Genomic DNA, 13,281 nt, shown 5'->3' on the forward strand with positions numbered 1-13,281 from the left:
TGCTGTGTTTGTTCTGTCGGCATAGAGTTTTAAGATTGACTTGGGGAAGCGTGTATTGCCTTTCCCGTCTTAATTTTAATTACAAGCATTTTGATGTCTAGACAGGAAAAGTCTCCTCTTTGTCACCAGCATGGTGGGGTTTCTGGGACTCTTCTAGGAAAATCTGACGTCTCCTGACTTGTGGGCACTTGTCAAAGCAGGTTCGTGCCAGAATATTCCTGGCCTCAGCAGTCTCACATTCTGGATCCTTCTATGGCAGTTTTATTCTGCCGCTTCTGGAGTCTGCCATCCCTTCAGCGGGACCTTGTCTTCTGAGGAGTTAAAGATGTTTTTCCTCTGTGGGAGAGTGAACTTTGTCTCTTGCGGAAACTTAGAAGACAAGAAAATAAAATAGAAATGTCTGACAGTTCCACTGTATTGTCCCCATCATCAGAATGTGGAGGCGGAGGGGAAATCTGCTATGAGAAATGGAATTGCTAATGTTTATTGAGATGTATGTGCTATGCAAAGTTTTTCTTCTTTTTAATACACTTTTACTCATTTAATTCCCAAAACAAACCCTAAGGAAGTAAGTGTTTCCCTATCTAACAGAGGTGGAAACCAAGGCTCACGAAATAGGTAACTTGTGTAAAAAGGACACACCTAGGAAGATGGGTTAGTAGGAAGGGGGACCGGGTGAATGACTTGGAATGGCTTGGTGGGTCTTATCTCACAACAGCAGCATTTGCCTTTAACCCGATGACCTCTGTGCTTGGCAGTACCAAAAATACCCAGATCAGCAGACAGGTAGAAATCCTCTGCTTTCTAAGCTACAGACCCACGCTGACTGGAGGGTTGCCTCAGCCCTCAGGACTCTCTCCCGTGTCAGGAAGTGACTCCCCTCATAACCTCAATCAGTTGCCCCTCTGCTTCCTTCTTTCTGCTCCCAGCAGATGGGGGAACAAAGGATCTAGGACCTCTGGTGTCTGCACCTTCGGCCCTACAACTAGGAAGGCTTGCTGTCTGCCAGCAGAGGCCCCCTCAGACCCGGTCCAGAGGCAGAGCCCACAAGTGTGGATGGACAGTAACTACTCAGCAGTTACTAAAAGAGCCTCATTCATGCTAGGACTCTGTTCTTCCGCACAAAGCACTTACCCCACCCGGTGCCAGCCGTGCACGTGACAAGTGGCTCCTGCCCCACAATCCTCGGTTCCAGCCAGTGAAATTATTTGGGTCACTTATAAAGTGGGACACAGTGGAACCAGGGATTGGCTGGAACTACCCTGTGACGTCATCGTTCCTGTGTCTGCATCCTGAGGCAGCGACGTCCCCGCAGTGAGAAGGGAAGCCTGTGTGTGACCCAGCTGGCTTGATGCCACCACAAACCCTGAGAGGCATTTCCACAATTTCCTCTGAAAGAAAACAGCCACTCATAGCCTCGCCGTAGGCTCTTCCCCAAACTAGACTCAGGGACGGATTCAGGCCTTCGGAAATGGGCTTGTTCTCCTTCCTCCACCCATCCGTCCGTAGGTCCATTCATGCATTATTCATCCAGCTTGTTGTATACACACACTGGAGACAGCCATTGACAGAGTAGCTTTGCTTTTAAGAGGGATGGGGGGAAAGGAAGGGAGTTTGCTCTTTCTCCCTAAGGGAGGCGGCAGCCCAGAAAGACAGAGGTCCCAAGGCCATCTTTATGACAGATATACCCAAGGCTCCAAAGCCCAAGGACAGCTGGTAATAAAAGTTTGTTCCTCCAGGACATCCCTAATTTCAACATCTTTAGATCAGAGATGTACTCAGCTGCAGCAGGACCATAGTGTTGGGTGCTGCCTGGTCCCCAAACCCTGTGGTTATCACTGCCTCCTTTCTTTCCCAGAGAACAACAAACACTGATGTAAAGGGGGCCTTCTTTTTCCTTGTCCCTGGCTTTCTCTGTCCCTTTTTATCAAGGTCCTTCCAGAAACCTAACTGCCACTGTATCTGTATGAAGGATGGGGCTAGTCCTGGCTGGCTGCCATAGGATCTAGAAAGGTGCTGTTCTGAGGGCACTAACCCAGAATGCCACCTTGACTCATTCTGTTATTCCCGTGCCACAAAACAGAAAGCATAGACCCAAGGGATTGATCCTCAGCACAGAGTACATGCCAGTAAGTGGGTGGCATGGCTGAGCCTCTGACCTCTTCTTACCTCTGTGCTGTGCTGCCGTGTGCGGCTAACAGTATCCTCTAAGGACGATGTCCTGGGGCAGTTTCTGGGCTGCCATCTGATCAGCTTTTCAGCCATACTGCCCCATCTGTGTCCTAGTTCCTGGAAAGACACCAGCTGGGCCTCCCTTGGGGGAGAGTAGGAAGTTCCTCTGCAATCTGCCTAGGTTAGCTACAAAAAGCCAAAAAGGTTGGGGTTGGTTGTGTGTGTTTTCCAGGTGGGCCAAAGGGTTCATTCATTACAGAAAGTATCTTGGTAATGAGTCACAGATTTAAATTCTGTTGTTCACAGAAAAAGCTAAATCCTATTGACCATACAGTCTTCCCCAGAAAACCTCTAGAATTCAATTGCTCATTAGCATACAGGAAATCGAAGATGAAAATATTTGTGGGGCAGCAGCTGGCCTCACACTCACGCCTACGGGAAGCCTGCATCCACAGGGTTATCCTTGGAAACTGTGGGTTGCTTTGGGAGCATGTATATGAGGATGAGGTCCATGCTTGTGGTATAGACAATTCTAGACATTGGAACCATTTATGAAAGAGAACCAAAGGTATTTATTGAGTATTGTCCTTAGGCCAGAAGCTATGCTCTGGTGTTTTCATGGAGGATGTGTGTCTTGGCCTCCTGGCAGCAAGCAGCCAGACTTCATCCTGCATGGATACAGGAAAGCCAGGTGTGGTGTAGGGGTTGCCTATTGCACAGCAGGCTGAGTGCAGCTGAGAACTACGTGTCCACCTCCCAAAGCTCCCAGCTTGGAGGGCAGACTCTCTGTCTCTTGCTCTAACCAGCTGGGAAATCCCATCTCTGAGGAGACATGGATCTGGGGAAAGAATCAAACCCAACACTGTCCAACACTGTCCTCTGTCTCACTTCTACCCTCTGGGCTGAGTGTAAGGTGCCATACCTGAGGAAGGAGGCTGGGGCTATAGCGTCCACTCTTTGCCCCCTGAACCACATGTACACTGGGTTGAAGCAGAAGGTGCCTATTGTTAGGATGATTTCACCACTTTTCAGAACCTGTAAGGAAATACCCTCTGACGTTAGCCGCCACGCTAGTAATTCATCTGTGCCCAACTGACAAGACTCTCAAAGTTGCCAGTTTGGTGCAAAAAAAAAAAATACCTATTATATTCTGTAAATAATCCAGCAGCAGCTGCTACCACTGATGGGCACTTCCCCTGTGCCAGGGGTTCCTTTGTCTGTTATGCTCCCTGGAACCCTCTCCCCTGCCCTGTGAGGCGTCCATCAGCTCAGTGGCTCAGATTCGCACAATGATACCAGGCTAGAGATGGGAGACTCAGGGGACAGTGTCCTCTAGGATCTTCTCTCTTGTCACTGGTTCCAGTAAATAGAGCTGACTGAGTTGTTCCTGGTGGCCATATCACTTTCCTCTGAGGAGGGAAGAATCCGAGAAGAAGAAAAAAAGATTGATACCTCAAAGATGTCTTGAGAGCCTGACCAGCTTGGGCTGCTACTCCTAGGACCCTGGCCACACCCTCCCTGGCAAAGGGTACAACCTGGCAACCCAAGACCTCTGCAAGAGCAACAACTGCTCTGTCCACGTGACACCCATGCTACTGGGCATGTCTCACATTCACCTCGAAAGACGTCTCAGGATCCACACTGGCACGAGGCCAAGCCAGGATGATAATGGGGCAGGTTTTTGTCCCTCCGATCCAGCTCCCCTATCACCCTCATCAACGCCATGCTGGACGGGGAACAACCACCTGCTACCCTTCTGCCAGGTGGCCACAGAGTCCCAACTCCTGATTCAATTGTGGTTCTTGTTCTCAGATGAGGGGCGAGCTGTTTTTAAGAGAAAAGCATTCCTGATGCCAAGTGGTTCTGGTTTCAGAATCGCTGCCTTTGAGGAAAGGATTGCCAACTGTTGCTGTTTTAAAACCCAGTTCTTTTTAGCCAAGAAACTTTGGCCTCCTCTGAGCCTAGGCTCAGAACCGAGATGGGGAGCAGGTACTAGCATCTTGCATGGGTACCAGATGGGCAGGGAGTCCAGCATCCTGCCAACCACGGGAGAATGCTAGGACTTAACGAGGGGCAGCCTCAGCAGTTAAGAAAGGACTGTGCCACACCTTTAATCCCAGCACTTGGGAGGCAGAGGCAGGAGGATCTCTGTGAGTTTGAGGCCAGTCCAAGCTACAAAGTGAGTTCTAGGACAGCCAAGGCAGTTTTACAGAGAAACTCTGTCTTGAAAAACTGGGGGGTGGGGAGAGAGCAAGAGAGAGACAGAGAGAGAGAGAGAGAGAGAGAGAGAGAGAGAGAGAGAGAGAGAGAGAGAGAGAGAGAGAATGAGAATGAACAGACTGTACAGACTGTACGGAACCTGAAGTTTCTTAGAACCTCGTTCTATGTTTGTGTTTTTGTTTAGGATTTTTTTTTAGGGGGCTAGAGAGATGGCTCCTTTTGAACAGGACGTGGGTTCATTTCCCAGCACCTACATGGTGACTCATAACCACCCATAACTCCTAATCCAAGGGGTCCAGTGCCCTCTTCTGACCTCTGAGGACACCAGCACACTTGTGGTGCACATACATACATACCTGCAGGCAAAGCATTTCTATGTGTAAAATAAAATAAAACTTAGAAATGTTTTCTTTTAGAGGCAAGGTAGATAGATAGACTTTTGGAGCTGAGGACTGCATTCACAGGGGTTGTTACAACACGTTTTCTTCTTCCTGACTTCTTTCTTTCTTTCTTTCTTTCTTTCTTTCTTTCTTTCTTTCTTTCTTTCTTTCTTTTTTAACTTTTGTTCCTATATCAAATTTTCCAGAGTAGAGAGGTTTGCAAGGTGCAGGGTTCAGGAGAAGTGGGGTGGTGTTGGCCCCGTTGTCAAGTGTGTGATGTCACTGAACTGTGCATTTTAAAGTGGTAAATTTCCTGTTATGTGGTTTTGAGTTTGCAACCACAGTCTTATTTTTTTTCCCTTTCTAAAAGGGAAGGCTGGGGCTGGGGGGATGACTCAGTGCTTTCAGATTTCCACATTGTGTGGAGTAAAAGCGAGGTTCTGTGGAACATGACTGCGATCCCAGCGCTATGGGGATGGAGGGGTAGAGACTGGAGTCTGCTGGCCAGCCACTCAGGCCTAATGAGAATGTTCCAGGTTCAAAGTAGATGCCTGGTATCTACCTGAGCCTCTACACCCACCCGTGTGTGTAACCAGTCTTTTCTGTCCTGCCAGCCACCTCTGAAATAATGACACAAAGACTTATTAATTATGAATGCTCGGCCTTAGCTTAGGCTTATCCCACTAGCTCTTACAACTTAAATTCGCCATTTATACTAATCTCTGTTCTACCACGTGGCTTTTACATCACCCGGTCTGTGTTTGACTCCTATCGAGTCTCCATGGCAACTCTGCCTCTCTTCCCTCCCCCTCTCTCCCCTAGATTCCTTCTTTTCTTCTTCCAGGAAATCCTGCCTATACCTCCTGCCTGGCTATTGGCTGTTCAGCTTTTTATTACACCAGTCATAGCAATATACCTTTACTCAGAATTCAAACATCCCACAACACGTGTGCACACATTTTAACACACACACACAGGAAAGAAGGAAGAGTGTAAGAGAAAGAGACCCCCCACACACACACATGCACACCATAAGCACAGTATTCAGGAGGCTGATGCCTGAGAACTGCCAAGAACTCAAGACTTAGGCTATATAGTAAGATCCTGTCTCACCAGCCTCCCACCCCCCAGGGAAGGAGGGATGGAAGGAAAGCCAAGCTAGCCACTGTGGCCTAGAATGTTCAGAGTCTAGGCCAATAGAGCTGGAAAGATGGCTCCTTACTTAAGAGGACTTGTGGCTGTTATGCCCAGATCCACAGAGTCCCCCAAAAACCAATAAGGAGACCAAGTCCTTTATGTAAAAGCAAAGAGCCTTTATTCAAGTTTGAACTCTCACAGGGAGAGTCTAAGGCATTGGCATGACCAGAGTGCACAGTTGGGGTGGGATTTTTATAATAGCAGACATTGGGGTGAGGGATTTCTAAGGCTCAGGACCCATAATTGGCTGACATTTGTCTAGCGTATCCTGGTGAAAAGGGAATGGGTATGTGCTGGGCTAAGGGACATGAGGTGATCATATCTGCAATGGTTGGAATGTTAGGTATTTCCTTTGGAACGTTAGGTACTTTTCCCTTGGATGGTCTGTTCCTGCATGGTGCCTGGGTGGCCTCTGTTGAGTCTGTTACCTTACAGCTCTCACAGAGGACCTGGGTTTAGTTCCCAACACCCACATGGTGTCTCACAATCATCTGTAATTCTAGTTCTAGATGATTTAACGCTCTGTCCTGATCCGTAAGGGCACTAGACATGCATATAAAGCACATATATACATGCAGACAAAACATGAGTTTAAGGCAACCCAGGCCTAGTGACTCACATTTGTAATCCCAACACTTGGGAGACTGAGGCAGGAGACTAGCCATGCGTATGAGGCCTGAGCTACATAGTGAGCTCCAGGCTAGTCTAGTTTAAGAGACCCTACCATAGAAGAAGTAAATGCTTTCTGGGAGTGTGGGTGTTTAGACCGATGGTCTGGAATTCCGGTCATTACCTACCACGAATACCCTAGCTCTTTGTACACCAGCCTTGGGGTTGCCACTCAAGTTAGCCAGGTGTGCAAATGGGACAGACGGGGTCCTTTGCTTACATACCTGACCTCTGGGAGCCACTGCGGGTTCTTCTATAAACCCGTGGTTGGTTTTTTTTTTTTTAATATTTATTTATTTATTATGTATACAATATTCTGTCTGTGTGTATGCCTGCAGGCCAGAAGAGGGCACCAGACCCCTCTACAGATGGTTGTGAGCCACCATGTGGTTGCTGGGAATTGAACTCAGGACCTTTGGAAAAGCAGGCAATGCTCTTAACCTCTGAGCCATCTCTCCAGCCACCCCCCCACCCCACCCCCCACCCCCGTGGTTGTTTTTAATCCTAGAACAGTGTCAAGAGGACTCAATTAAGGCTATGAAAAGAATTTAAAAGAAAAAACTGTGTATGCAATTACAACATCTGTACAGTAGCCATTTCAGCTCCAAGGTCACCATTTAGCCAAGAAAGCATCATCACCCATAGGAAAGCATCACCCATGAATGCCGAGCCAGTGAGACAGAGTTGTTGGGAAACAGGACATTTCGTCGCGAGGTATCACCTTGGCTTCACGGGTTGCTTGTGAACCTTGCAGGGAAAGGGGGAATCCTTTAGACCAGAGAGAACCCATGTCTCCACTTTAGCCAAGCAATACAAGCTGGCCTTTCTGTTGCTGGGATACATTGACTATAGCTGTAAATCCCAGTATGACTCAGCAAGGCGGACTGGGCACCTCTCTGCTTTGCTGCAACACTGTTCAAAATGTGGCTGTCCACAAGGAAGCAATCCAGCCAATCAAGAATGGGGAACATTTTAAAACATAAGCTGGACTCACGTTCTCCAAACACTAAGAAATAAGACTGAAAGATTTTAGACTCTTTGTGTGAGCCTAGTTTGACGAAGTGGGAGAGTAAATGTGTTTTCAGAACCCCTGGAGCAAATCACATATGGATGGAACATTAGAATGTTATTGCATGTAGGTTTGTAATCCCAGCACTTGAGAGGTAGAGGCAAGAGGACTACAGTTCAGGGACAACCTCCATGGCATGATGAATTTGAGACTATTCTGGGCTACATTGAGACCCTGTCTTAAAAACAAAAGGTAAGTTATTGCATTAGTGATGGTGTATTCCTATTATTAATATTTTACCGTGTGTAGAAAAATATCCTCAGGATGAGATGCTGGGGTGCTGGGGGTAGTGGCATATCCCATCTGTAACCTGCAAAGCCCATATTTTATATACAACACACAGAACTGGAATAAGTATGGACCAGTTGAAGACAAGATGGATAGGCAACTGCTTTCTATGCATTTTGCTCATGAGGAGGAAGCAGCTAAATGCAATGGTGCTTGGTGGTGGCAGCACTGGGGACAAAGGACCACTTACGACTGTGGGAGGAGGGGAGGAAATGTCTGCTGGGCACGTGCACTGCTAGGAAACCCAAAGCCATTCCTGACTGCTAAGTGTGTGTGTGTTGGGAAACAATGTGTGTGCTATGAAGTCATTGTGGCCAACAGAAAGAAGCAGGGACTCTGCAGCTACTTCTGGGGATAAAGCTCTCATCATCTTTTTGTCTTTTTGAGCCCTGGGGATGCTTAGGGTTCCTTTGAGGACTCAGCACAGTGAGGCACAGTGCCTTCTGTGTCCTGGGCGCAGAAGCACTTTCCATTCTGCGGGATCATTCTCTTCCCTCGTCATAAACAAAAGAACAGCCTGGAGGGTTTCATGCCGCTAACACCAGAGCAAACTCATTGAGGATGCAGGCCCAACCCTGCCTGACTATAGCCCGCGGTGTGGAGTGTCCCCAAGAGGCCTTCCCAGCGTGTCTGGGGAGTAGAGGGAGCCAGGGAAGTGAGATCCCTTCTCCACAAGCCATGACCCCTCCTTTGGGGGTTAATCCTCTGAGGTTTGGTAGCAAGGTTCTGAAAGGTTTGAAAAGCAGGGAGGGGCAGAGGAAACTAATCTGATTGAACACATCAGCTGGTGCCTCCAGATAGATGGCTGGCCGCCAGCAATGCTGCTCCAGGGTCTCAGGGCCACCCTCAGTGTACAGTTCTGCTTGGGCTAGGTACCCTGCCACTTTATGCTTCTTCTCCCTGCCTGTCCTCACCCCAAATTTAAAAAAAAAAAAAAAAAAAAAAAAAAAAACAACTCATGGTGATGAGGGTGTCACTTGGCGGTAGAGCGCTTCCCTTTTATGTGGGAGGGCGAGAACTCAGTCTCTAGCATCAAACTGGAGGCCAGGGGGCATCATATCTGTTTAGTTTACATGACCAAGATTAGCTTAGTTCTGTATAAGGTTCAGGAAAGCTACGTAACTCGGGGCAGGGCAAGGGGAGTTGCTGCTTTTAAATGATTATTAAACTATATGATCTTGCTTTATGCACTCTTGTAGTTACTGGAAAGACTTGTCTTAAAAGGGGGTTAGGGGCTGGTTCAGTGATTAAGAGCATTTGTTGTTCTTACAGAAGACTGGCTCCCAGAACCCACAACCATCTTTAACTGCAGCGCCAGGGGATCTGATACCTTTTGGATCCTGACAGCACCTGCATTCATATCCACATATACATGCTCAGAGACAAACAGACACACACACACACAATTAAAATTACTAAAAAGCAAAATATGATTGTGCACACCTTTTAATCCTGGCTCTCAGGAGGAGGCAGAGGCAAGTGGTTCTCTGTGAGTTCGAGGCCATCCACAGCTACATAAGACCCTACAAAACAACCAAAAAATGAAAAGACTAATAAAAATATTGTTTAAGAGGAAATTTTAAAAACTGAAAAAGTTAAATAAACATAGGAATGCTAAACTCCCCTGAGAAAGTACAAACAGCATTAGATTCCAGGGGCCAGAGAAAACCACCATTAGTCTGCCTACAGGAGGTCTTAGAATCCGGTGGTGGTGATTCCTGTTAACAGGGCCTTTCGACTAAGCTTTGAAGGACACAGGAGCATTAAAGAGCACTCCACAGGGGAGGATCATGGGACTGCATCCTGCTGATGAGGAGGAAGGCCTGGATAAGAGGCTGCAGACAGCAACGGGCCCAGGTTGCAGCTAGAGAAGAAGCTCCTCCCCTCGGACAGTTTCCCTTTGCACTCACCTGCCTCAATGGGGGTGCACACTCTGCAGGTTGCATCATTGCAGCCACCCACTGCACTCTGGGAAGAGATTGCACTTGACCAGAGTAGTCTCTGTTTCCTCCCTGTGGTAATCCACTTACCCACTCTGCTCCTGAATTCACATCCACCCTTTCCCCCGCCTCTTGAAAGGCTATTGCTGGCTCAGAGTTTCATTTCACTTAGCGGAGGCATCCTTGCATTTAGGATGGGTGTGTTCCTCAGAGCAGCCTTGGGTGGGTACTTCTTACCTTTCCAGAGAGATGGAGAAGGTGGTGACTAAGTGTATCAGAGAGTCAATTGCCACAGCCGTGGGCAGGTACACAAAGATATCTGTACCCTTCCCAATACCTTTGCTCAGCAGCCGCTCTGCACCCTATGAGGCTATCCAGAGATCACAGGTGACAGACAGGTCAAGGCTGACTCCCAAGGGACTCAGTTGGGGAAGGCTTACCCAAGACAGTAACTCAGAAGGTGTGAAAGACAGCAAGCTTGGCCGAGTGAAGAGGGAATAAAGATGGGTATTCCAGGCTACAGTGCCCTGCAGACAAGACCAGGAGACATAGTGCTTTCAAGGAACTGCCAGTGGTGGGGTTCATTGCCAGATGTGGAGTGGTATCCCCAGAAAGGAGAGCTGAGTCTCACAAAGTGGGCCTATCATGTCTCCCAGTAGCTTCTGATCTCAACTCTCCGTGCAGGAGAAGCTCCCCTGTTTCTAGCTATTGAGTTATAACCCAAGGCCTTAAAGCCTGTATTTTTAACCATTTCCCCGAACCCCTTAGTATATGGTTGGGCTCCATCTGTCCACGGCAGGACCTCCTAAGAATTCCTTTGGGGCTTGCTTTCTTTCCCTCTTTCCTTCCTCGATTTGCCGGTCTTTTCGGAGCTTTCCTTCCAAACAACCTGTGTCCAACACATCCCAAACTAAAACTACTCTGGTAAGAATGTGAGGCCCACCGAGGAAGTGGAAAGATGTGGACAGGCTCTTCTGCACCTGGAAGGATGGAGTCAGACTTGAGGCCATTACGGCCTGAATTGATGAGGGCCAGACAGGGAAGGTACAAACCTCACGCCTAGAACCTAAAGACTGCTCATGACCGCATCCCGGTGCCTTCAGTGTTCCAGGTACCTGTCTGAGCTTTGGTGTGCATTTCCCCACGGACTCAAACAAAAGCCGTACTAAGCCGTCAGGTCCCCTTGCAGTTGGGGCCACAGAGAGATTGAGACACCTCATCATAATCACCTAGCGTGATGGCATGGAGATTTATGGTCCAAATGTGGCCTTTTGTTCCTAGGCAGTCCCCCCTACCTGCTGCTTTCTGTCACTCATGTTAACTCCATCCAGATACCACAGGGGAGAATTTACCATCCCCGGTTCAGCTTCTAGTAAATTCCGCTTCTGCCTACCCGCAGGTAAGTTTGAGGACAGGGAAGATCGCGTGCCCAAATTGGAGCAGATAAACAGTACGAGGATCCTGAGCAGCCAAAACTTTTCCCTCACCAAGAAAGAGCTGCTGTCCACGGAACTTCTGCTCCTGGAGGCTTTCAGCTGGGACCTCTGCCTGCCCACACCTGCCCACTTTCTGGACTACTACCTCTTGGCCTCTGTCAGCCAGAAAGACCACCACTACCACACCTGGCCCACGACCTGCCTCCGAAAGACCAAAGAGTGCCTCAAGGAGTACGCCCACTACTTCCTGGAAGTTACCCTACAAGGTGAGGGCACAGAGGCAGTGGGGTGAGGGAGGAGCACAGGGGCTGGGATCAGATGGCTGAAGAGGGGTGTCATCCAGAGAGGACCTTCTTTCCTGCCTAGAGCCCCCACACCCATATTGTTAGGAAAAAAATCCTAAGACGGGTGGCTCCGCCAGCGCAAAGAAATTCAATTAGGTCAAATCAAACCAAATTAAAATGCCCATTGTTTTATTAAATACGGTGCTCTCGGGTGGTCGAGCGCATGGCTGGGAGACAGGAAAGCGGGGAGCACGTGCAAACCCAGAACCACATGTTTCTCCTTTGGGAGCCCACTTAAATACCCTGTGGGAGTGGTCCCGACCCTACCCACAGGGAGGGATCAGGACCTGGCATGCTGGGATTTGGAGTCCAGACCAATGCAACTCCCAGGCCAGGGTGGGCTGGGATGGATGCCAGAGGCTGGGGCTATGCTCCAGACTTAACACATATCACTCCCACTCTGCAGAGAAATGCAAAAACATCCCCAGTGTTAGAGAATAACACATAAACAAAATAGCAGCTTGCACAAAAGCCACTAGTACCTAGAGACTAGCAACTCACCGGGGACGTTTCTTATGAGAATCTAGAACCTTTCAGGTGATTTAAATCACACCGACTCACAAGTAGCTCATTCCCAAAGGACTGTCATCACACAGATTAAATAGGGTGGGGAGAGAGTGACAATGTTCACATCTGGCTTGTTTGAGGGCTGGAAAGGTAGCTCAGTTGGTAATGTGCTCGCTATGAAAGCAAGGGGAGTTTGGAGTTCAAGGTGAAGAACCCACACAGAAAGCCAGCGTGGTAACACACACACCTGTAATCCCTGGTCCTGGGTTCCATAAGAAAGCAGACTGAGCATGCCATGGGGAACAAGTCAGTAAGCAGCAGGTCTCCATGGCCTCTCCATCAGGCTCCTGCCTCCAGATTCCTACTTGTTTGAATTCCTGTCTTGGCTTCCTTCAATGGACAGGATATATAAGTCAAATAAACCCTTTCAAAGTAGTTTCATTTATTCCCATTTTATATATGAGGCGATATATACTCAAGAAGTGAGATCACTTCCTCGAGTCCCCTGATGGCATTTAAACTGAAACTCTGACTCAATGGCTCCTACTTATAATTACACCACTCTAACTGATTGATTGATGCTTTCAAAGGCAAAACTTGTAGTGTTTGAAAGTTATGAGCAATTGATGACAGATAGTGATGCCCTGGACCCCAAATATCAGTGAAAAGTATAGGAATGTCCACTGTATCCATTTACCAGAACTTCAGATGTGTTGATGGAATGTAAACTTTCTTGTGCTTGTGAGATTGCTCAGTGGGAAGATGGGGCTGTTTGGTCCCCAGCTCCCACTTCATGAATCCCGAATCCCACTTGCTGCAAGGAAAGAATTAATTCCAGCCATTTGTCCTCTGACCTCCACATGTCCAAATGTCGGATACCTCATGTGCCTACACAGTACATAAGCAAATATGATTTAACTTTTTTTAATGTTACTTCATAAGCCTAGACAGAGTTATGAGTATCAAACTCGTACAACCATTTGATTGTTTTTCATCCACTTTTCAGTGCCTGCGGAGGACCAGACATTATTGCTATGCACACAGCCTTTAGGCAGTCTC

At 48.0% G+C, this 13,281-nt stretch overlaps 1 protein-coding gene across 1 annotated transcript in view; it reads left to right on the forward strand.

Annotated features, from left to right (window-relative positions):
• Ccnjl (cyclin J like) overlaps positions 1-13,281 on the forward strand; it is a 59,343-nt gene that overhangs the window by 41,338 nt on the left and 4,724 nt on the right. Inside the window, exon 4 of the mRNA XM_057775222.1 lies at positions 11,335-11,637. Within this exon, the coding sequence (XP_057631205.1) occupies positions 11,335-11,637 (303 nt within the window). The remainder of the gene's footprint in view (positions 1-11,334; positions 11,638-13,281) is intronic.

The sequence above is a fragment of the Chionomys nivalis genome, chromosome 7, assembly GCF_950005125.1.
Source record: "Chionomys nivalis chromosome 7, mChiNiv1.1, whole genome shotgun sequence".
In the NCBI taxonomy this organism is placed as follows: domain Eukaryota; kingdom Metazoa; phylum Chordata; class Mammalia; order Rodentia; family Cricetidae; genus Chionomys; species Chionomys nivalis.